The following is a 24549-nucleotide window of genomic DNA, read 5'->3' on the forward strand; positions in this document are numbered from 1 at the left end:
CAAGTGGTAGAGGGAGAGAGAGAATCTTAGGCAGGCTCCATGCCCCAAGGCAGAGCCTGACACAGGGCTAGATCCCATGACCCTAAGATCATGACCTGAGCCAAAATCAAGAGTCAGATGCTCAACTGACTCAGCCACCCAGGCATCCCTAAAGTTCTTTTGATATTGGACAATGTCCCTGGCCATCCAGAAGCCCGTGAGTTCAATAACAAAGGCGTCCAAGTGGTCTACTTGCCCCCAAACACAACATCTCTAATTCAGCCTCCAGATCAGGGAGTCATAAGGACCTTTAAGTCTCATTATACATGGTACCCCACAGAAAGGTTTGTCAATACTATGGCAGAACCCCAATGGAGAGAACGTGACGAAAGTCTGGAAGAATTACTGAAGATGCATCACTTTTATAGAAAAGCTGTGAAAGCCATCAAGCCCGAAACAGTAAATTCCTGCTGGAGAAAACTGTGTCCAGATGTTATGCATAACTTCACCAGATTTACGAAGAGAGCCAATCAAGGAACTCATGAAAGAGATTGTGATTGCAAAAAAAATAAAGGGGTAGAGTGGGGTGAAGTCCTTAAAGATATGGATCTTGGAGAAATTTAAGAGCTAACAGACACCACACCAGAGGAATTAACAGAAGATGACTTCGTGGGGATGAGTACTTCCGAACCCATGCCAGACAATGAGGAGGACCTAGAGAAAGCAGGCCCGAAAACAAATGGCCATTAGACAATCTGGCAGAAGGGTTCAATTATTCAAGATGGCTTTTGACTTTCTTTTTAATGTTTATTTTTAAGAGAGAGAAAGAGAGAGGAAGCGGGGGAGGGGCAGAGAGAGAGGGAGACACACGGAATCCAAAGCAGGCTTCAGGCTCCAAGCTGTCAGCACAGAGCCCGATGCAGGGCTCGAACTCACCAACCTCGAGATCATGATGTGAGCTGAAATCGGACACTTAACTGACTGAACTACTCAGGTGTCCCAATGCTTTTTTTTTTTTTTAATGTTTATTTATTTTTGAGAGAGAGAGAGAGCGTGGGCAGGGGAGGTTCAGAGAGAAGGAGACACAGAATCCGAAGCAGGCTCCAGGCTCTTGCTGTCAGCACAGAGCCCGATGAGGGCCTTGAACTCTGGAACAGTGAGATCATGACCTGAGCTGAAGTTGGATGCTTAACTGACTGAGCCACCCAGGTGCCTCCAGAGTCAGTGATCTTTTTTTATTTTAATGTTTATTTATTTTTGAGAGAGACAGAGACAGAGTGTGAGTGGGGGAGGGGCAGAGAGAGTGGGGGAGGGGCAGAGAGAGACACAGAATCCAAAGCAGGCTTCAGGCTCCAAGCTGTCAGCATAGAGCCCAACACAGGGCTCCAATTCAACCACCTGTGAAATCGTGACCTGAGCCGAAGTCAAATGCTCAACTGACTGAGCCACCCTGATGCCCCATGAGTCAATGCATAAGCAGAGTCCCCATAAGCAGAAGCGACTTGGGTTACTTTTGAGCTGAGATAGGGATTTGCATGGCTCATACAACACCCTCTTCCCCCATCCCATGTTCCCGATTCTATAGGGTCAACAAGTCTCTGTCAATTTCTTCCCCTTGAGGACTGTGAACGGAGCAGAGTCCCTACTAAGTCACACTGAACATATAATGAAAGCTAAAAATAACCTTGTTGAATTAAGCCATTGAAATATGGGGAGATTTATGTGTCGCAGCAGCAGCAGTTGATTACACCGAGTGATACTCCTATGCTGTGTTCATAACGCTGAGTGCACTACCTTCCATGTTCATTCTTTTGCCCAAAATGTCTTCCTTGGATTCCCAGGAATTTTAGTTTTTATACTGCAGATGTGGAGGTGTGGTGTGATGTGCTTTTATATACTTTAAGACTATGTTATTAGGTGTATACAAATTTAGAATTGTTATATCTTCTTGGTTTATTGACATTTTCCCCATTATACAGCGTCTAATAATGCTTCTTGCCTTGAAGTCTAATTTGTATAATATTAGTTTTGCTTTACTGGTTTTCTTTTAGTTACTGTTTGTGTACCATGTTTTTTACAACTGTTTTCTTTAACATATCCAAATTCTTATATATAAGATTTTTTTAAAAGCAGCAATGAGTTTCTTTCTAAAAACCAATTTGACAATTTTCATCTTTAAAAGAGGTATTTAGTTCACTTAGATTTAATAGCTATTTATATATTTGAGTTTCAAGATATTGTAGCATTTATTTTATATTTCTCTCACATGTTCTATGTTCCTTTTTCCTCTAACCTTTTAAACCTTTTTTGATGGATTTTTTTAAGTTTATTTATTTTGCGAGGGGATTCCAGTCCTAGTGAAGGGCTTGAACTCATGAACCATGAAATCATGACCTGAGCTGAAATCAAGAGTTGGACACTTAATCAACTGAGTCACCCAGGCATCCCTTGACTCCTTTTATTATTCCATTATTTTACTGCATGAATTTGATATATATTTTTTAACTATTCTTCCATAATTACTATGGTGATTACAGCATGCATTCTTGACTTGTTAAAGTTTAGTATAAATTAATTCTTTTACCATTTTCTGGACAATGACAGGACCTTAAAATACTTTAACTCTATTCACCTGCTGCTACCCTGTGTACCATTTCTGTGGTGCAGTTTAATTTTACATATGCTTAGAATTCCACAAAATATTATTGCTTTATACAGTCATTGTTCATTTACTTTTACCCATATATTTACCCTTTCTGTTGCTCTTTATTTCTTCCTGCATGTTGTGCTTCCTTGGTTTATTTTCATTCTGTTTGAAAAATTTCCTTTAGTATTTCTTTTAGTGAGGGCCTATGGATGAAAATTTTTCTCAGGTTTTGAGTGTCTGAAAACATGTATTTTTCTTTCATTTAAAATTTATTTATTTATTTATTTATTTATTTATTTATTTATTTATTTTGAGAGAGAGAGAGAGAGAGAGAGAGAGAGAGAGAGAGAGCAAACAGGGGAGGGGCAGAGAGAGAGAGAGAGGGAGGATCCCAAGCAGGCTCTGCCCTGTCAGCACAGAGCCCACTGTGGGGCTGGGAACTCATGAACCGTGAGATCATGACCTGAGCCGAAACCAAGAGTGAGATGCTTAACCAACTGAGCCATCCAGGTGCCTCTCTTTCATTTTTTAAGGATATTTTCACTGGGTATAAAATTTTAGATTAACCATATTTTCTTTCAATACCTTAAAGATGCTATTCCATCATTTCCTTGATTTTATCATTTATGTTGGGGAGTCAGTTGCTAGTCTTAATAATGTTCTTCCTTTGAAGGTAACGTACATATTTTCTCTTTCTAATTGTTTTTAGGGTTTTTTCTTTTGTCATTATCTTTGGTCTTCAGCAGTTTTATTATGAGGTGTTTAGATATTGCTTTCTTTGCATTAATCCTGCTTGAGATTGATGACACTTCCTGAGTATATGTCTTAATGTCTTTCATAAGTTTTAGAAAAATTTCAACTGTCCTCTCTTCAAATATTGCTTCTTTCCCATCCTCTCTCTTTCCTCTTTCTAATTCCATGTATTTAGGCTTATTCACTATGTCTCATATGTCTCTTACTCTCTTATCTACATTTTCTATTCTCTTCTCTCTCTACATACTTCAGTATGGATATTTTATACTAACCTTTCAGCTTATTACTCCTAGAATTAGTTGTGTCTAACCTTATGTTAAATCCATCCATTTTGTTACATACAGTTATTGTATTTTTTTAGTTCTAGGATTTCAATTGCACTTCTTTTTAGAATCCAAGTTTGGTGATTAGCTAAAACTCCAGAACAATCCCAATGCAAAATGTTGCTGTTCTATGCAGATCTAGCTCATTCAGTTACACTGATAAAATAATGTGAATAAAATTAATAAAATACCATTTTTGTTTAAGCCAATTTTAGTTAGGTTTCCAGTTACTACAACTGAAAAATCTTACCAAAGTGTTGATATCTCTGTCTTCATCATGTTGAAATGGTTGCAGCCACTTCAGGTGTCAATTGCAGATATGACATGCAGAGAAGAAGTGGGATGTTGCCTGTTAGGCAATTCCTTCTATTAGGAGAGAAAACCTTTTCCAGAATCTCTAATTCAGAAGGCCAGGGCTGTGTTACATACCCATGCCTAAGCTAACCCTGACACATGGAATGGGATGACAATGATTAACCAATAACAATCTTTATTCATCCCTGAACTTGGGGAGAAGGTCATCTTCTCTGAGCAAAGGACTGTAGTAGATGAACATCTGAACAAAACTGGGGATTTCTTAGCAATGAAAAATATAAAAGAGAAAAGGCATTGAGTAGTCAACAGTATTTACCTCACTAACAGATATATTTTCTGTAAAGGTGTGTGTGTTTGTGTGTGTGTATGCATAGAAAATATCAGGAAGGGTACATATCAATCTATTAACATGTTTAAAATTTGAAATGGGACTATATGAGGGTAGTACTAATGGATATCTTTACTTTTTACTTACAAAATTTTTTATCAGTTTATATTACTTTGGTCATTTAAATTTAAAAGGTCTGCTTCAATCTCAAAATGAGCTCTTCAGAAATAAAATTAGGATTTTAAAAACAGTCAGAGAAGCATATGTTGATAGATCCCATTCCAAGCCCTGGCCCTTAGTACAGTCACTGAGGTGCCAGTGGCAGGTTTATCCCTATTGGAAATTTGGAGGCACAAGGTACCAGAGCCTGGTGCCCTCAAATATTTAAACCATCCAACTGCCTCCCCTTACACTCTCAAAGCAGCCTTTGCGTCATAAATTGGCTTCCTATGCACATTTTCCTACAAAGGAAGAATTTGCTGGACATGGTAATGTGAGAATTCTGGATTCCTTGGCAGTTCCATTTCTCATTGTATATTAATTCATTGGTTCTTTGAATCAGATAGCAATATTGGAGCTGAGTTAGTACGATCTACTTTCCAACCCTCCAACACATAGGTTCTTTCTTAGTGCTGTTAAAGTCAAGTTTATGATCCTGGACCATGATTAATTCACCAAGGTAAGTGTCACCTCTGAGGGCACTTGGCAGCTGGCCAGCCAGCCAGCCCTGATGACACTCCTGTCTCTTCAAGCACATTTCTTTCAGGCTCTCGTACTTTCTAGTCACATTCATCTCAACAAACTGTCTCCTTCTTTATCCCTCATTATGTCTTTTCCTCTATGACTGTCTCTCTCCTTTCTTTTTTTCTTTCTGTTTTTCACCTTAATTAACCATGAAGTTGAATAATAAAACATACCAGAACTATGTGCCAAGTACTATGTGCTGGAATATATATATATATATATATATATATATATATATATAAATAAAATATACATATAATATATATAAATATATATAAAATTTATATATATATATATAATATATATATATAAATTATATTCTGACCTCACAATAACTCTGAAGTATTTTCACTCTTATTTTACAGAGGAGGAAGCAGAGTATCATAAAGTCCGAATATTTGTATTAATGAAAGGTTTTTGCTGCTTAATTTTCAAAGTCAATGAATTCAATATTTTATATTTCCTTTATCTTAGAAAAATACAATGTAAACACTTGTATATAACCTCCATCTTATTTTTGCTTGTGAATTTATTGTCCTAGAAAATAATTCACCTTGGAGATGTTTATTTTTCTTAAGCTGGGGAGTAGGAGATAGACCGGAAGAGGAAAGAGACAAATTGGAAATGTCCCTTTGAGCAGTAGGGCTTGCCACTGTTCTTTGCTCCTTCCTTGTCCTCTTTTCCAAGGAGAGGGATTGGCCCTGATTCTCTGAAGCAATCTTAGTCTTCTCCATGGAGGAGATGACCTTCTCTGCCTAGCCAGGATGAATGTACTTTCTGGATCTGTGCAAAAGGAAGAGATCAAATTTTCAGCCCCTAGATGTATAACTTTCAGTAACTTGGAAATGGAAGTTGCAGTAAAGTTGGATTGGCTTCCTGGAAGATCACTTCTAATAAATAATTAGATGTTGAATTAAGCTGCTCAGCTCCAACAGGTGTTCTTCCCATCATGCTGCAGAGAGTAAGGTAGAAGTAGAGAGAAGCATCCCTTCTATCCCACCTCATATGGGGTTGGGGAGGAGCAGAGGAGAAAACAGGAGTTTCCAGATGGGTGCCAGGTTCCTCCACTCTTACTCCATGAAGTAAGGCTGCTTACCTTCTGGAGGTGCAAATAGCTAGGTCTGGGTTATAGGCTGGAGGAACAAGGCAGAGAGCCCTGGGCTGATGATTAGAGCAGGGCAGCAGAAAGGCCCCAGGTCCAGTTGAAAATGGAGGGTCCAGACTTTGGTAGGTTCAGCACCACGGACAGAAAATTTTCTACAGGCTGAAGCTGGCAGGTGGGCTCACAGTTCAGCACTATGCCAGAACCCCACCCCCACCCCACTCCTCTACTGGCTATTCCAGGGAAGAATCTAACCTGGCCCTTGGTTGACTGGACCCCAGCACTTTAAGTTCACAGTAAAATAGCTTAGTTTCCTTCTAAGGCCTTTTTGAATATCTTCACTTAGGTGTCTATTCAGCAGTCACCTGGTTGAGTGGAGTCCGCTTTGGAGGAACTCTTAAGATCTTGCTGATTTGCATATATCCTTATACACTGAGGCATCTCCGTCCTGGTTTTATTATAAATGAGTTGTTCAGAGGAAGAAAGAAAAGGACTGAAGGATTGTTTCAAATCTTCTTTTCCTCTTCTTTCCCCCATTGCTAGGGTCTCAATCTGGCAATTTCCCCAAGGAGGCTACAGATGCATGTGGTGGGAGAGGATGAGAACCAGACTCCGGACAGCCAGGGGTTTGTTGGGGCATCCTGTATGGCTTTCCCCAGATAATTTCCTCCATATGCTTGGCTCCTGAATGATCCTTCCAGGCTCCTAAGGAGTCTGCATTTTGTGTTAGCATACAGGGCCAGAACCTCTGGGCTGAAGTCCCTGGAGCGCAGGTAAGAAGCTGTGACTGGCGCCTTAGAGACTGCATAAGGGATGGGACCCGGTTTTGAAGAGAAGGGTGAGGGGTAGTGGAGTGAGGACTCATTCTGAAATGAAAGGAGTCCTGGGTCTCTAAGCAGCTTCTAAAAATACCAACTCCCAACGCTGGGGGTGGAGGGGGAGGGGAAAATTGAGCGTGAGAAGAATGAAGATGGAAGGAGGTAGGGGTGTAAGAGCGCTTCTTCAGGGAGATCTGATTTCAAAGACCCCACCTGCATCTAAGAACAGCTGGATGCCACACCTCCTTCTGCTTTCTCAGCGGGCTTCGGTGTCCTGTGGTGTCGGAGCCTCAGCCCCTCCTGATGACCTTTCTTTTTACCGGCAAAGGATCCCAACTCTTCCCAGCCACTCCTCCTTCTTGCTGTCCAGCAAGTATGTCTGTGAGCAAGGGTGCATAAACACACACATACTAGATGCGCATGCGCGCGCGCGCGCACACACACACACACACACACACACACACACACACACGACACAGGAAGGGAGCTTCCAGGCTAGCTCAGAGGCTTGTAAGTGGCCAGTTGTCTACGATGCCAGCAATTTTCATTATTCATTATCCATTACCCCAAGGAGGTATGGATTGTAGCAGAGACAGAGATTCACCCAGATATTTTCAGCACAGAGCATGGCACTCAGGGAGTGTTGGTTGAAAGGTAAGGAGCATATACATACACACAAAATGTACACTCAGGCCAGGCAGGTCATGGGGATACACGACTCATTAATTTTCAAGGGTTCTTCAGGCTGCTTTAGACACCATAAAGGAGCGGTGTTGGGTCCCCCAAGAAAAGAGCTTTGAAAAGCCACAGGGTGGGTGGAGCTTTCTCTGCTCAAGTTCAGCCCAGATGGTGGCGCTCAATAGCCGCCTCCCTCGTCCTGGAGGGCTCCAGCCCTTCCCACCACCAACGCCTTAAACCCTCAGCTTGCACATAAATGACCTTCACTAGATAGAGGTCGTGTTCCACGTTTCCTTGCAGCTTCCCCAGCGCTGGCTGAACTCCGCGAGGATTGCTCCGCCTCTTTCGCAGACCCCTGGGGGTCCCTGCCGCTGAGCTCCTTCCCAGTCACCTGGGATGGGCGGAGAGGGATTATCAAGGCGCGGGGTGGGGGGGGGGGGGGACTCCAGGCTCTGAGCAGACTGGGGAAAAGGGTAGTTGTGCAGAGTGCTGCCTGTGTCCTGGCAGCAAGAGCAGGAACCTGAGGAACCGATCGTTCATGCAAAATTTACCACCGCCCCATCCTGGCGTCCACATGGTTTCCCAACCTCGGAAGCGCTGCTGGTAGGGTGGGATTCCGTCTCCCACTTTGCTCTCCTTTCTAGAGTAGCTCCCAGGGTCGGCCTTAGCCCCTTCCTCCTGCCGGTGTGTGTGTGTGTGTGTGTGTGTGTGTGTGTGTGTGTGTGTTGTGTGAGGAGGGCGGGGAGAGAAGAGGGCAGGATTGAGCCATAAGACACCAGGAGCCTCAGACACAGGAAGAAGCCAAGGGCTTGTAGATAGAGGAGCTCCCCAGAGCTTGGGGTCGGGACATCAGGCTTCAAAAACCCTTGAAAGTCCTGGGAACAAGGGAGCTTCCAGCCTAGCTCAGAGGCTGCAAGTGTCGCGGCCTCCCCGAGGTTCGCCCCTCTTTAAGCCACGCCCACATTGTCTACTTCTCGGGAATGAGAGGCTAAGGTTTTGCGCTCTGGGCCTTCGTCGCCGGCTCATCCTCCTCCCCAGGAGCCAGACCAGCGTTCAGCGCTACCCACCCCCACGTTTGGAGATTGGCGGGACCCCTTCCTTCCCCCCTCCATTTCGCCGTTCCGCCCCTGGCCTATGAAACTCCACCCCTCCACCTTCTGCTGGCGGGGATTGGTGGACTTCCCGCGGCGGTGCCTAGTGATTGGTCCCCATGGATGACGGTAACCAGCGAGATCCCGCCCCCAGAAGGAGCTAGGGTCTGGGGGCACTGCTCAGCGGTGCTGGGGCTGGCGCGGCTTGAGCCGCCGCCGCACTGACAGCTTGGTCTGCGGACCATGGAGACTGGTGCCGGCCCACATCCGTTGCGCCTGTTCGTCTGCCTGATGCCGCTCTGTCTGGCGTTGCTTTTGGGACCAGGGAGGCCCGGGATCGCCGAGGAAGGTGAGGAAACTGGTGGCTGTTCTTGGAGCTTGGAATGCCAAAAGATAGGAGGCTGGAGAACTGGGGGTCTGAGGGAAGGAATCGTATAGAGAGACTGGAGTCTGTATTGGGGTTTGAGGCAAGCGGGCAGCGGGAAGCAAAGAACTAAAGAGGCAGAGAAAAAGGTAGCTAAGCAAAGGTGGCTAAGGAGATCGGGCTGGAGACCTGGAAGGCTGGGAGGAAAGAGACCAGGAATCGTGAGAGCCAGAGGCGGCGGTTCAGGTGCCGGTGAGACGGACAGGCTGAGCGATTGGAGGTGGGAGGTGTGGGGGCAGGGAGATGAAGAGAGCAGAGGAGACAGGGAGGTGTGGAGGTGAGATCGAAGTACGGGACGACGGGATGGAGCCCGAACCGCGAGGCAGGAGGTGGAGCGCTGGTAGGGGAGGGATGGCTGGGTCCGGGAGTAGCCCGACGTGCTGGCGAGGGAGCTGTCCGCAGTGCTGAATTTGGAGCGCAGACTACCCGAAGCGGTCCGCGCTGTTGGGCTTGGAGCTGCCTGCGGTACCAGGGCTCGCGCCTTGCCTCTGGATTTGGGGGAGCCGTACGCTCAGCTGAATCCAGAGGCGTCATATCCAGGTGTAGAATCCTGAGGAGCTGGAATCTAAAGCGCTGACCGGGGGGTTGGGGCGCTGGATCTCTGACGCCAATATGCAATTCCGATGTGCTGTCAGTTATAACAAAATCAGGAAGCTGTCGGTGGTCCTGCTTACTGTCACTGATGCCTCTGGAGCCAACCCTCTTAGAGACCCTCACCTTGGAGCCCCACCCCCTTGCTTAAGCTCTAGATTTGTAATCTTCCAAGACTTCAAGATGGCCTGGGCTCCTGTCTCTGAGCTGCTGCTGTGCTATCCAGACCAATGCTTCTTTGGGACCGATACTGAGAGCAGGAGAGAAGAAATTTTCATTTCTCCTGCTGCTGGCAGAGTCCACTCATTTTTCCCAGAGCCCCTAAGAGTCAAACTAAAAAGGTTCTAGTCTCTTCCATCCCTGGTGACTTCAGACCTCAGATGAGCCCCTGAGTATGAATGAATTCGGGATGTATGCAGAAATCCTCTAATATGCTCACTTTCTGTCTCTTCTTGACATGCAGTTATAATTTAGGGAGCCTAGAAGGTGGAAAGGGGGGCTCACTGACACCACCACCCCTTTCTTAGAGCCAATCTTAAGAGTACTTCCATGAACTCTGGCAGGCTGAATAATGACTCCCCAAATACGTCCACATCCTAATTCATCCCCAGAACCAATCAATCTTATTCTAAATGCAAAAGACTTTGCAGATGTGGTTAGGGGTCCTGAGATGGGGAGATTATCCTGGATTATTTGGATGGCCCCAATGAAATCACAAGGGTCCTTACAAGAGGGAAGCAGAAGGAGTCAGTGAGAGAAGGCAACTTGGTCACAGAAGGACTGGAGTGAAGCACTTTGAAGATGGAGGAGGATGCCACAAGCCAAGGAATCCAGGTGGCCACTAGAAGCTGAAAAACTCAAGGAAATGGATTCTCCCCTCTGAACCTACAGATGGAACCAGTCCTGCTGACAGCCCAACTTTAGACCAATGAAATTGATTTTCAACTTCTGACCTCCAGAACTATAAGAGAATAAATAAGTAATTGATACTTGAAGCCACAGAGTTTGTGATGATTTGTTACAGCAACCACAGGAAACCGCTACAGGCTCCTTGCCTAATTGCTGTGGCTACCTCTTTCTGGACTCAAGCTACTCACACCCCACGCCTTCATGGGAAGGTACGGGGTGGGAAAAATTTGTCTCTGCTCCCTCAGCAAGTTTACAACGAACTCACAAAAGGGTCCCTCCCACCTTCCTGACCTTCTGACTTTCTGACATCTCTGTTCTTCCTCTCCCTAGTCATCCTCCTGGATTCCAAAGCCTCCCAGGCTGAGTTGGGCTGGACTGCACTGCCAAGTAATGGGGTAAGTGTAACCTTTCTCTCCCTCTCCCAGGAATCTTCTGGTGGTCTGAGACTCAATTCCTTTAGCTCTTTGTGGTTACAGCAGATCAAAATGCTCCTCAGAGCACGTGATCTCCAGCGGCACTGGCTTCAAGCCAGAGTGGCCTATTAGAAAACGTTGAGTCTTCAGTCAGTCCAAGAAGAAAAGAAAAAAAGAGAAAGATAATGAGGGGAAAACCGACTGTGTCTAGCAACAGAAATGTGTCATCTAGATGAGCCAATGCTGGACAGTGTCTTGCGCATAGCAGGTCCTCCAAGCAGTGTTGCTGATTGATGGATTGATAGAAGGAGCAAGATTTAAAATCCTGAAAGTGGCTTAGAAACTTGGTGGGGGTGGGCAGATGTGGCTGTATGGCTGCAGCCTGGTCCCCGTGTGGGCACCTGGTGGAGAGCCGGGAGACTTCAGACACCATTCCCAGCTCTGCTGCTAATTCGATGTTCATATCCAGTCAAATCACTCTTTCTGGAGCCTCAGTTTCCCGACCTATAAAATTAAGGGTTGGACTCTTTGTCTCCAACGTTTCTCCCAGCTCTGCATCTTATAATTTCAGGGGGATGGGGTGTGTGTAGAATGCGAGATGATGGGGAAGGGGTTTTTCAGCTTTAGACACCACCAGGGCTTCACCTCCTGGGGGCGCCTTGGCTCTGAGCTTCCCACATCTTTGTTCTCCTCCCCAGTGGGAGGAGATCAGCGGCGTGGACGAGCATGACCGTCCGATCCGCACATACCAGGTGTGCAACGTGCTGGAGCCCAACCAGGACAACTGGTTGCAAACTGGCTGGATCAGCCGTGGCCGCGGGCAGCGCATCTTCGTGGAGCTGCAGTTCACACTGCGCGACTGCAGCAGCATCCCGGGCGCCGCGGGCACCTGCAAGGAGACTTTCAACGTCTACTACCTGGAAACAGAGGCTGACCTGGGCCGCGGGCGTCCCCGCCCAGGTGGCAGCCGGCCCCGCAAGATCGATACAATCGCTGCAGATGAGAGCTTCACGCAGGGCGACCTGGGAGAGCGCAAGATGAAGCTGAACACAGAGGTGCGCGAGATCGGTCCGCTCAGCCGGCGGGGTTTCCACCTGGCCTTTCAGGACGTGGGCGCATGCGTTGCGCTGGTCTCTGTGCGCGTCTACTACAAGCAGTGCCGCGCGACGGTGCGGGGCCTGGCGGCGTTCCCAGCCACCGCAGCTGAGAGTGCCTTCTCCACGCTGGTGGAGGTGACGGGAACGTGCGTGGCGCACTCAGAAGGGGAGCCCGGCAGCCCCCCGCGCATGCACTGTGGCGCTGATGGTGAATGGCTGGTGCCCGTGGGCCGCTGCAGCTGCAGTGCGGGATTCCAGGAACGTGGTGACATCTGTGAAGGTATTCAGCGGACGAGGGGGCGTGGCGTGGGGGCGTAGCGCGCAGGTGGCAATTGGGAGAGAGTATGCCGTAGATCAAAGAGGCAGGAGGAGGAGTGGAGCAGCTGTGGGCTGTGGAGCCCAGAGCCCTGACCTTCTGTGGAGCTTTCCAGTGGGTCCAGCCAGGACCACTGAACGAAGTTACGAGGAGGTGAATTTGACTTCATATAAGGGGGCATTAGGGGCTTATATTTCAGGCACTATGATAAGCACCTCGCAAAGGATGTCTCATTTATTCTTGGCAATAAAGTAAGTCACCAGTATCCCTATTTCACAGATGAGGAAACGGAGGCTCAGAGAGATTAGCACCTCGCTTGCAAAGTTAGTAAATGGGGAACAAGGGTTCGAACCAGATTCGCCCAACTGCCAAGTTCTTTCTATTACGCCATGCTGCCTCCCGTATGCATAAAGAAAAATGATACAGCAGCCCAACTCTACTAGCTATGGACTAGGGGGATTGGTTACATTATAGTGAGCTCCCTGTCACTGATAATATGCAAGTCAGAATCTGGCAGGGGGATTCTTGAGCTGGAGAGAAAGACTGAGAGGTTGTGCTAGATGACTAGTAAGATCCCACCCAACTCTTCGAACTGTGAGTCAAAGTGCCCCCTGAGGGAGACCCTTCATGTGGGGGCTCTGTTGGGTTCTCAGGTCTGTGTGGGCACCGGGCCGGACCTCTCCTTTTCTCCCCTATCTGTGGCTCTGAGGACTGAGGGTAAAGATGGGGTATGGATGTGTGCCCTTGGTGTAGAAAGATCAAGAGAGGCTTCTGCTAAGCCACGTCCTTTTCTGGGTGCCAGGACAACAGAAATGAGTCAGAGATAGTCTCAACTCTTCAGAAGCTCTATAGATGGAAAACATAAAAATTGAAAAATCACAAGGTGATATGTGATCCAATGGAGGGATTAATATAGAGGTGGGAAGACAGAGGAGGAAATGACTCAACTTAATGTCACTCCTTTGTTCAACTGTCCATTCGATATGAGTTGAGAACTTGCCAAGTGCATTTAGGGAGGGTTTATTATATATATTTAGAGGAATGTCACCATCTCTTTCCTGGTGGGAACTTATGGATTAGTAAGGGACTTGGAGGCACGAACCTTCCTGAACTCTCCAAGTAGGGTTAGGAAACATTTCTGTTCTCCAGCACCCATTGCAACCTCTACTTCTTGCTTAAAAAAAATTAAGTACAGTTGACTGCAATCTCTATTTCTGCACTTACCCCATGCTATGTAGTGATCTACTTGTGTGTGTTTCCACCACTGGACTAGTGACTGACTTCAGGCAATGGTTGTATCACATTTTAGCAGCGCCAGTATCCATAACAGGATGTGGTAAGTGCCCAATGGAAATGTACTGAGTGAAGGAGTGGTTACCATAGGGTGTGATACATATCAACAGAGAATTGAGGAAGCCTGGAGAAGGGAGAACCCCAATCTAAGCGTGGAGAGAGACAGTGAGAAGGCCTTTCTTCCAGGCAAATAAAAACATTCTGACTTAAGAGACTGTCTGCAGAAGCATGGAGGCAGGAGGGAATGTAGCATGACTGGGGCTGGGGGCTGGGGGCAGAGGGCATTTGGGGGTGTGAGGGCTGATGGGGCTGGAGAGGGGCAGGAACAAATCATGAAGGGCCTTGAACTTTAGGATAAAGTGCTGAGACTATATGCTGTTGACCAATGGGGAGGCTTTGAAGCAGGGGTCTGACATGTTCAGATTTGTATTTTCAAAAGATCACTCAAGCCGTAATTACAAAGAAAGAATTGAGGAAGGAAGGATTAAGGGGTAGAAAATAAGAAAGATGGGACAACAGTCCAGGAGAAAGAATGCATGGTCTGAAGTGAGACAGTAGCAGAGGTCATTGAGAGATGAGGATGGATGTGACAGCCTCCACAGCACTTGGTGACCATGTGACACAGGAGAAAAGAAGAGTCCTTTTTGATTCATTTACTTCTAGGGGATTGGATGGACAGAGGATCATTTGCTGGGGTAGAGATCACAGGACATCGATGGACACCGAATCTGTGGTGTCTGGGGTGCATTAAGTGGAGGTAGCTAGAAAGTGAGTCTGGAGCTCAGCAACAGAGAGAGAGAGAGAGAGAGAGAGAGAGAGAGAGAGAGAGAGAGAGAGATACTACTTAAAGCTGTGGGTACGGTTGGGACAGACCAAGGCGAGGTAAGAAGCAAGAGGGCCAATGATGAAGTCTCATAGAACAGCGGTATTTAAGGGTTTAAGGGGGAGTAGGAGAATCAAAGCCCATAAAAAAGGACCTTGAGGGAGACTCAGAGGCTGGGGAAGATCTAGGAGAGTGTTATTTCTGGCAGCCAAGGGAGGTGGAGGGGTCCAGGAGGGAAGGGCTTATAGTGTTGGTGAGCAGTCAGGTAAGGTGAGGTTTGGACAATGTCCACCCGGTGGCCCTGGCCAAAGCAGTTTCTGTTGAGTAACGGAGAGAGACACCAGGCTGCCAGGAGGCTGGGGGATGAAGGAAGTTGGGGAGCTAGAGTAGGGAACACACACAAAGTCTCTGGGAGGCTGGATTGGAAAGGGGAGGAGAGGGAGGTGGTATCTTGAGGAAGACATTGGGTTGAGAGGAGATTTTGACTGTAGATGGGAGCCTTGTTTATTTATATGCTGAGGGAAGGAGCCAGTGGGGCACCAAACAGGGGGTGGTGGGAGTGGTCTGCCCCAGGGGGGATGTATTTTATTACTGACATGGCTTAGAATTGCTGACACTTGTTGCTAACCAAGATCGGGCCATGTTTTCGTCAGTTTCATTGTTTTTTAATACTCCGTACATCGTGCCCTTCCTGCCTGCACCCCAAATGGACCACTTTTACCGCTCCATTCCTCTGTTCTGTCACCGGGAGGAAGCAGTAGAGAAGGAGCAATGTAAGAAGTAGGAACCATATGAGTGATGGAAGATAGTCTGGGAGGAGGAGAAGGGGGCAGGACCCAGAGTGAAGGAGGAGGGGCTGGAGGCCTCCAACAGGAGGTGGCTCATCCTTTCCTCTAGGTCTAGAAGGAACGGGGAGAAGAAAGATGGGTGTGGAGGGAGGTTCGCCGGTTTGATGGCCGGACATTGAGGGACTTACCAACTGACAGCCTCTCTTCTCCTTGTGACGTGGGAGGAAGGCATCTGCACCAGTGGACAGTAGGATCCTGGTCTGTTTCATTCACTCTGTCTCTAGATCCTAGCTCCAGAGCACCTGACTCACAGTAGATGCTAAAAAAAAATCATCCAATGAATGGATCAGGGTCTGGAAGAGGGGGTTTGGATACACATTCTGGGCAATCTCACACACACACACACACACACACACACACACACACACACACTCAGGAACCCAGTCCCCCTTCTGACTTAAGCTGAGACCAGACCAAAAGCCACTTGTAATGGTATCAGCTCTGCCTTGGGGAATGGGGAGCTGGGGAGGGTGCCAGGGAGAGGTTCATAAGCGAGGTGTTTTTTTTTTTTCCTGTTTCTTCTCTTTCTTATTTATTTATTTTTTCATTTATTTTTATTTTTTAAGGGAGTTATTATTTTGAACTGGGGTCTGGAGAAACATAGGAGTTTGCCAAGGGAAAAGGGCTGTGAGACATTACAGGACAAGAGCCAGAGGTGTGAAACGAAGAGTTCAGTGTGGCAAGGGTAGGGTGGTTGGCACTGGGGAGGTGCTGGCGGGTTTTAAGAAGGGAAGTGAAATGCTCAGGTTTGTGTTCAGAAAGTGAAGGCCTTCCAGTGCCTTCTACAGCTGAGTACAGAGCCTTCTCTAAAGGTAGACCGATGTGGAGGGGATAGAACCAAGATGTTCTCTCTCCCTTTTGTTTCTCTCTTTTATTTACCCTCTCCTGGTCACTAGGGTTTTGGGGGGTGGGGGAGATCAGGGTGTACAACCTGAGTCTTCCAATCTCTGTGGGAGTGCCCTGGAGCAGGGGGACCCAAGCAAATATTCTCTAAGGCTCCCCAGGGCACACAGAGACCCTGTGGTGGGGTGGCAGGAGAGGGGGGTTACAGACAGGGAGGCTTATATGGACTCAATATAAGGAAGCCCTTTCTCAGCAGAGGCATCCTCAGAAGAAGGTGGGCTCCCCATTTCTGAGCAGAGACTGTGGCTACTTCTAGGAAAGGTGCCAGAGGACCGCGCCAGCGGGAGTTAAACTAGGTGATCTCTGACATTTGCCTCTGACCTTGATGAAGACAGGGAGGGGCCTGCAGTCAAGAGGCTCTCATGAGTCTGAGCCTCCACACAAACCTCCTCTAAACAGAGTCTGTCAAAGAGATAACCACCTCGGTCTCCGTTGGGACACACATCTCTGGGACAGTGGATGTCCCAAACATGCAGAGAAAGGGAGCCTCTGGTACTTTTCCCTACTGCTGGGAGAACCTGCCGACAGATCTCCACTCTGACTTCACAACAGAGGTGGGCAGGCCAAGGTTATCATCCCCACTTGACTGATGGTTTCTTGAGGCCAGAGAGGCATAGAAAGGGGCAGAGCTAACACTGGAACCCAGGCCATCCGAGTCCCAGCGGGGGTTGCCGTTGGTCACCAGCCCACCATGTTAGTGAGCGCCATGCTCTGCTCTGAAGACAGATTATTTCCAAAGCTTCTGAAGCTTCACAGGCCCTGCCCAAAGCTGTGTTGCCCAGGACTCAGCAAGGTGGAACCTCCAAAGCCTAAGCCTTCCAGATAACGAGAAACCCGCAGCTTACTCCCCTCTTCTCCCAGACAGGCTGAAAATCCTTCCTGAGGGCTAGTCTGCATCCCCTCTGTTGTACTGTGTGTGTCTTCTTGGGGTTGGAGAGCAGCCAGCCTTCCAGAACCAGCTAAACTAGCAAGAAGGCCTGGTGGGTGCAGGGAGGGAGGTGAGAACCACCCAGAAGCTGAGAGGAGGGCCAGGAGCCACTGCCTCCCTGCCACCTGGCCCAGCTGGTGAGACATTTTTTCGAGTGGGCGTTCAGCCATTTCCACTTCAGGCCTGTGACAGAGGAACAGTAATTACTACCACTGTTGTGTACGTGTTGTCTGTGCCGGGCTAAGCGGCTTATGCTTCACCTCAGTTAATCCTCCAACAACCTTTTTGAGGTGGGTATTCTACCCGAGGCTCAGAGAGGTCAACCAATTTGCCCAAGGCCAACAGCAAGTAAGTGGTAAACAACCCAGGCGCAAAAGGCCAACAGCAAGTAAGTGGTAAACAACCCAGGCGCAAACCCAGGTTGTTCGGATATAAAGAGCCTGTGCTCTTAACAACCTGCATTCTGGGTGAGCCCGGAGAAGTGACAGAAGCAAAGTAACTGGGGAGGGTGTCCAGACCAAAAGTAGAGAAACTTCACCTTCCTTCAGTCTACTCTCACCCTCCGCCCCCAGCCCCCACACCTGGCTGGCTCCACTTTCAAACTGGAACCAAGTGCATCAGTTGAGGATTTGTGATGCCACGAACCCCCCATGGTAGTGGTGGGAGGATGGGCTCTGACGACAACAGTGAGTGTGTGTGTCACTGTAAGTGTGTGGGTGTCTGTCCTTGGGTAGCTGTGAAATACCCCTTGGAGGCACCGCTCTTCTGGGCTCACATCAAGACTGGAGAGTTTGGCTTATTTTCTTCCAGTGGGCATTAATTAGGGCAGCATGGTGCGGGCTCTGAAAGCTGTCTGCTGGGGCTGGAATCCCACCATTTACTAGCTGTGGGTCATTGGGCGAGTTACTGAACGTCTCTGAGCCTTAGTTCCCTCATTTAAGAAGATGACGATAAAGGACGCACCTCACAGACTGTTGGGAGGATTAAACGAATTACTAAAGGTAAAACGCTAGTGTTCTGCACACATTAAGCGCTCGCTAAGGGTGAGGTAGCCCTGGGTTACGTCGGGAGCTGCCATCCCACGCGGCTGTTATTGGACTAGCTGAGACTCCCTTCCGGGCACAGTTCCCGGACTTAAAGTCACCCTAATGGGGCAGGCAGGAAGGTGGGGGGGAGAGACACGCTGTGGAGGAGACCCTTCCTCACGTGGCTCCGCCCCGCAGCCTGTCCCCCAGGGTTTTACAAGTTGTCCTCGCGTCGGCCGCTCTGCTCCCCGTGCCCAGAGCACAGCCGGGCCCTGGAAAACGCCTCCACGTTCTGCGTGTGCCAGGACAGCTACGCGCGCTCGCCCACCGACCCGCCGTCGGCCTCCTGCACCCGTGAGTGCCCCTCCGGAAGGCGTTCGCAGAGGGGGAGGAGGGAGTCAATAAAGGCGTGGGGGAGGGGTTGCTGAGGGCAGGGGGCTCCGCACTGGTGAGCGTGGGAAGGGCGTGGGGGCCACGACCCGGATGGCGGGGTGGAGGGAGGGGAGCCGGGGGTGGGGATGGGGCCCGGGCCTTGGGTGGGAAAAACCAGGGCAAGAGTCCAGAGGACGGAGGGATGAGGCCGGCTTCTCGTGGAGTGGACCCCCCCCCCCCACGCCCTCACCTCACCCTGCGCCCCGGCCAGAGGGGGGCTCCCGCCCCTCACACTCAGCTCTGCGCCCCGCAACCCCATCCTCCTCCGCTCACTAACCTCCTCCCACCTCCCTGGCCCTCCCTCCACTCACTGGCCTCCACGCCCCCTTCCGTCTCTCCCCCATCAATGGCCTCACTTACCCCCCAGTCCCTCCCCCCCCACGCCCCTCCTGCCCCCCCCCACTAACCTCCCCCCCCTCCCCGCCCCGGCTCGCCCCGCCCCCCAGGGCCGCCGTCGGCGCCGCGGGACCTGCAGTACAGCCTGAGCCGCTCGCCGCTGGCGCTGAGGCTGCGCTGGCTGCCGCCCGCCGACTCGGGCGGCCGCTCGGACGTCACGTACTCGCTGCTGTGCCTGCGCTGCGGCCGCGAGGGCCCGGCGGGCGCGTGCGAGCCGTGCGGGCCGCGCGTGGCCTTCGTGCCGCGCCAGGCCGGGCTGCGGGAGCGCGCCGCCACGCTGCTCCACCTGCGGCCCGGGGCGCGCTACACCGTGCGCGTGGCGGCGCTCAACGGCGTGTCGGGCCCGGCTGCCGCCGCGGGAGCCACCTACGCGCAGGTCACCGTGTCCACGGGGCCCGGGGGTAAGGCCGCCCGCGCCCCTCTCCGCTTAGAGCGGGCTCCCCGCGTCTCCCCCGGAGGCGTGGCCCCCACCGACGTCCCTGACGGCGGGGACCCCCAGCAGACGGCCAGCCCTGCCCGAGGGCCCCGGGGGAGGGACTGAGGACGCGGGTGACGCGGTGCCGCCGGGCCAGAGCGGTTGCGGGCGTTTCCGGGAGTCCGCGGGAGGCAGTGGGCGCCCCTGCTCCCGACCTCGCAGAGAGCCTGGCACCGCACCCAGCTCGCGGCTGCCCTGCCTCTCATCTCCCGCGGGAAAGAGCGGAGAGCCCCGCCACCTTTTGCTGTCCCTTTTTAAAAATTTCAGCAGGAAGGGCAGAGTCGTCTCTCCTCCTTTACTGTCTCAGAAAGAGGGGTTCTGTCGTGTTGTTCCCCCCCCCCCCCAGCCCCCAGCCTCCATCCCTGCAGCATCGTCACCCTCTTTCCTGGTCCCGGAGAAGAGCAAGGAAGCACTTAGGGTCAGACCGTAGGGACGATAGAAGTCACTAGTCAACACGGAGCGGTCACATTTCTGAGTCTGGGCTAGAGAGGAGTAAATGATGACCTACACTCCTTTTAGGCTACATCATCCCCACTCTCGAAAATTACTTTTACTCGTCTTTCACCCAGCTGGGGTGCACCTTCGCGTAATCCTTCAAGTACCCTTTGCAAGAAAGTGAGTGTGGTTTCTGAGCCTTTTCATACCTGAGATGTGATTGCTTTGTGACTCGACTTCCCCGTCTTCTGGCAGTTGTATTGCAGAGAAGTCTGAGGCCAGGGTGATTTTTATATTGAACTCTTTTCATTGAGTTTGGCTGGTACATAGTAAAACTTGTGATCTGCACACATTTTTTTTTTGGTATTCCTGGAGAAAACCTTTTTTCAGTTATTGCTTTGACTAGAATTTCTGATAGCTTCCAATATCTCTCTTAAGAATCTCTCTAAGCCTTAGGTTGTACATCCATTTTCTGATTCTCAAATCTTGTCACTCGCTTTATCATTTTTAGCTCTTAATCCATTTTCTCTGCCTTTTGGGAGAGATTTCCAATTTGTCTGGTTTTTTGGAATAACAGTTTTGCTCTGTTTTTTACTATCTCGATTATGACTTAACATTTGCTATTGCATTTACATGTAAAAAATCAATATTGAGAAAGAAAAAAGCACCCATAATCCTATTACCCAGAGATATACAACTATTAATATCTTGGAGTGTATTCTTCCACATTTTTTTCTTATCTCTCTATCCATATCTAGAACTATCTACTATAAAATCCCTTTTGTATAATATATGTGATATGAGATTTTTATCTGGTATTTCATATTAACATCCTATTTTGATATAGATGGATTTAAAAATCGTGTTGAGATACTGTTTCCTTTTATTAATAAAAATACTAAGCTTCCGCTGATTGAATGCTGCTCTGTGTTTGGTGCTGGATCTTGCAATATGATTTTCTACATTCATTCGTTTAAATGGAATGGTAATCATCTTTCAGTTTTTAAAATATTTAAGTAATCTCTACACCCAATGTGGGGCTCAAACTCACAACCCCAAGGTCAAGAGTCACTGGCTCTTCCGACTGAACCAGCCAGGGGCCCCTAATCATCTTTCAAATGAGGAAGCTGGGGCCTAAGAGGACAAGTGAATTGTCCAAAGTCACCCAGCTAGTAAGTAGACACCCATCTTTGAACTCAGGTCTGTCAACCACCAGAGCTCCCCATGCTTTTAGCTCCTTGGCCATAGAATGTTTTCACTTAAAAAAAAATTTTTTTTAATGTTTATCTATTTTTGAGAGAGAGGCCAAAACCGAGTGTGAGTGGGGGAGGGGCAGGGAGAGAGGGAGACACAGAATCTGAAGCAGGCACCAGGTTCCGAGCTGTCAGCGCAGAGCCTGATGTGGGGTCTGAACTCAGGAACCACAAAATCATGACCTGAGCCGAAGTTGGACGCTTAACCCACTGAGCCACTTAGGTGCCCAGAATGCTTTCATTTTGTATTGAACTTAAAAAAAAAATCAGGAATGTTAATTTTATAAAATGCTTCTTCAGCATCTTTCAAGATGACCAAATGTTTTTTCTCCTTTGAGCTGTTGGCATGATGAATTCTATTCATGGATTTTTCAGTGTGAGCTCTTTTTGCACTCCTAGATTATACCCTACTGTATGTGGGTGTATTATTCTTCTAATATTTTGCTGAATTAATTTGCTTATATTTTAATATTTTTCCATGTACATTTATAAGAGAGATTAGTGCTTTTTTTTATTGTGTTCTTTGTCAAGTTTTAGCATTTGTCAAGTTTTGCCAGCTTTGGAAAAGGCATCAGAAAAAACTCTTCTTTTTCTCTGCTCTGGAACAATTTAAATAGCATAATTCTCATTCTTTGAAGGCATGCAAAACTGCTTTTGGGGGCCTGCACTTTCTTTGGGGGAAATTTTAGTGATATTCCCAATCTTTTCCATACTTCTTGAATGAGTTTTGTTAATTTGTGTTTTCGTAGCAAATATTTTGATATTTTTCTAATTCAGTAGCCTAGAGACATACGTTTTAAAACTTTCCTCAGTATCTGTGTAACTGTGCTTTTTCTTTCTTCATGTTATGTGCTTGTGGTTTCTTTTTAATTAATTATCCTTGCTGGAAGTTTATTTTACTGGTTATGACAATCAGTTCTTGAATTAATCAATTCCAGTGTTCTGTACTTTTGTCATTTATTTTATGATTTTATCTTTATTAATACCATCCTCTTGCTTTCCTGAAGCCTTTTTTTTAGATGAGTTCAGTGCTTAGTTTTATTTTAATATTGTAAGCCTATGAATTTTCCTCTGAGTATAACTTTGGTCACATCCAGTATGTTTTTATACATCATACATCTCATTAGTAGTGTCACTTTTTTTGGAGATACTTACATGCCCTAAAATTTCACATACCTTTTGAAGTATACAATTCAGTGCTTTTTCATATATTCACATGGTTGTGCAGCCCACATTTTCATCACCCCCAAAAGAAGCCCATTAATAGTTACTCTCTCCATTCCTCCTACCCTCTCTAGCACCCTCTAACCACTAATCTATTTTCTGTCTCTATAGATTTGATTATTCTGGGCATTTCAGATACATGGAATTATACAACACGTGAATTTTTGTGTCTGCCTTTTTTGTCTGTTTAGCGTAATGTTTTCAAGGTTTGTCCATGTATCAGTATATTATTCCTTTATATGGCTGAGTAATATTCCATTGTATACCACAATTTTGTTTATCCATGCATCAGTTTATGGACTTGGGGCTGTGTCTGCTTTTTGGCTATCATGACTAATGCTGCTATGCATATCCATGTACATGTTTTTGTAGAAACATGTTTTCACTTTTTTTGAGTGTATGTGTAGGAGTGAAATCGCTAGGTCATATGATGTTATAGACTGAATTGCGTCTTCCCCAAATTCATAATGCTGAAGCCCTAACTCCCAATGTGACTGTGTTTGGAGATAGGGCCTTTAAAGAAGTAAGTAAGTTTAATGAGATGTTAAGGACGGGGCCCTGGTCCCATAGGACTGGTGTTCTTACAGAAGAGGAAGACACCAGAGCTGCTCTGTGCACACAAAAGAAAGGCCAGGAGAGGGCACAGCAAGAAACGGTGTCTGTAGGTCAGGAGGAGAAACCCTACCAGAGTACTATGGACACAAACCTGTAAGCATCTTGGGGCGCCTGGGTGGCTCAGTCAGTTAAGCGTCCAACTTCGGCTCAAGTTATGATCTCACAGTTTGTGGGTTTGAGCCCAGCATCGGGCTCTGTGCTGACAGCTCAGAGCCTGAAGCCTGTTTCAGATTATGTGTCTCCCTCTCTCTGCCCCTTCCCTGCTCACACTCTGTCTCTCTCTCTCTCAAAAGTAAATAAACATTAAAATTTTTTTAAAAAATTGTTAAAATCTGTAAGCATCTTGATCTGGGATTTCCAGCCTCTAGAACTGAGACGTACGGTTGGCTTTTTATCTTCTTCTGGAACTAATTAACTTTTTGTGGATCTGCCAAACTGTTTTCCAAAGCAGCAGCGCCATTTTACCTTCCCGCCAGCGGTGTGCAAGGGTTCCAGTCTCTCCACATCCTCACCAACACTTGTTACTGGTTTTGTTGATTACAACCACCCTAGTGGATGTGAAGCAGTATCTCCCTGTGGTTTGGATTTGCATTTCTTTAATGACTAGAGATGCTGAACATCTCTTCATATGCTGGGTTTTCTTTTTCCCATTGAGTTATGAGCTACTTAAAAAAATTATATATATATATATATATATATATATATATATATTCTGGGTATTAGACCTTTGTATTCGTTTTCTAGGACTTTTGTAACAAAGTACTGAAAATTAGATGACTTAAAACAAATTTCTTGTCTCACACTTCTGGAAGGTACAAGTCAGAAATCAACGGGTCAGCAGGGCTATGCTCTCTCTGCTCCAGAAGAGGATCCTTCCTTGCTTCTAGCCTCCTGTTTGCTGGCAGTCCTTGGTCTTCCTTGGCTTGTAGATGCCTGTTCCAGGCACATGGCTCTTCTCCCGGTGTGTCTTCATATTGTCTCCCCTCTGTGAGTGTCTGTCTCTGTGTCCAAATTTCCATAAGGACATTGTTCATATTGGATTAGGGCCAACTTGAATGACCCCATTTTAACTTGAATCTCACTGCGAAGACCCTATTTCCAAAAGAAGTCACATTGTAGAGGTACTGGGGGCTAGGACCTCAACATATCTTTGTGGGGGGGGGGGACACAGTGCAACACATAACAACCCCCATCAAATATATGATTTACAAATATTTTCTCCTACTCTGTGGGTTGTCGGTCACTTTTCGAAAAAAAAAATCAAGGTATAATTGATACATAACCTAATGTCTGTTTCTGGTACAACGTAATGAGTCGTATATGTATGTATGGTGAAACGAGCACCACAGTAAGTCTGGTAAACTTCCATCA

The 24549-nt window shown here is 47.6% G+C and overlaps 1 protein-coding gene across 4 annotated transcripts in view; it reads left to right on the top strand.

Annotated features, from left to right (window-relative positions):
• The first annotated feature begins 8930 nt into the window (after positions 1–8930).
• EPHA10 (EPH receptor A10) overlaps positions 8931–24549 on the top strand; it is a 38910-nt gene continuing 23291 nt past the window's right edge. For 2 of the 4 annotated variants that reach the window (XM_053897333.1, XM_019430260.2), the window contains exons 1-5: positions 8932–9127; positions 11033–11097; positions 11814–12492; positions 18547–18702; positions 19227–19577. In XM_053897333.1, coding sequence (XP_053753308.1) covers positions 9022–9127; positions 11033–11097; positions 11814–12492; positions 18547–18702; positions 19227–19577 — 1357 coding nt within the window. In that variant the 5' untranslated portion in view covers positions 8932–9021. Of the gene's footprint in view, positions 9128–11032; positions 11098–11813; positions 12493–18546; positions 18703–19226; positions 19578–24549 lie in introns of all 4 variants that reach the window. The other 2 variants (XM_053897342.1, XM_053897345.1) reach the window with 2 other exon arrangements.

Source organism: Panthera pardus, unplaced genomic scaffold (genome assembly GCF_024362965.1).
Source record: "Panthera pardus isolate Hobbes unplaced genomic scaffold, ASM2436296v1 HiC_scaffold_11, whole genome shotgun sequence".
Taxonomy (NCBI): domain Eukaryota; kingdom Metazoa; phylum Chordata; class Mammalia; order Carnivora; family Felidae; genus Panthera; species Panthera pardus.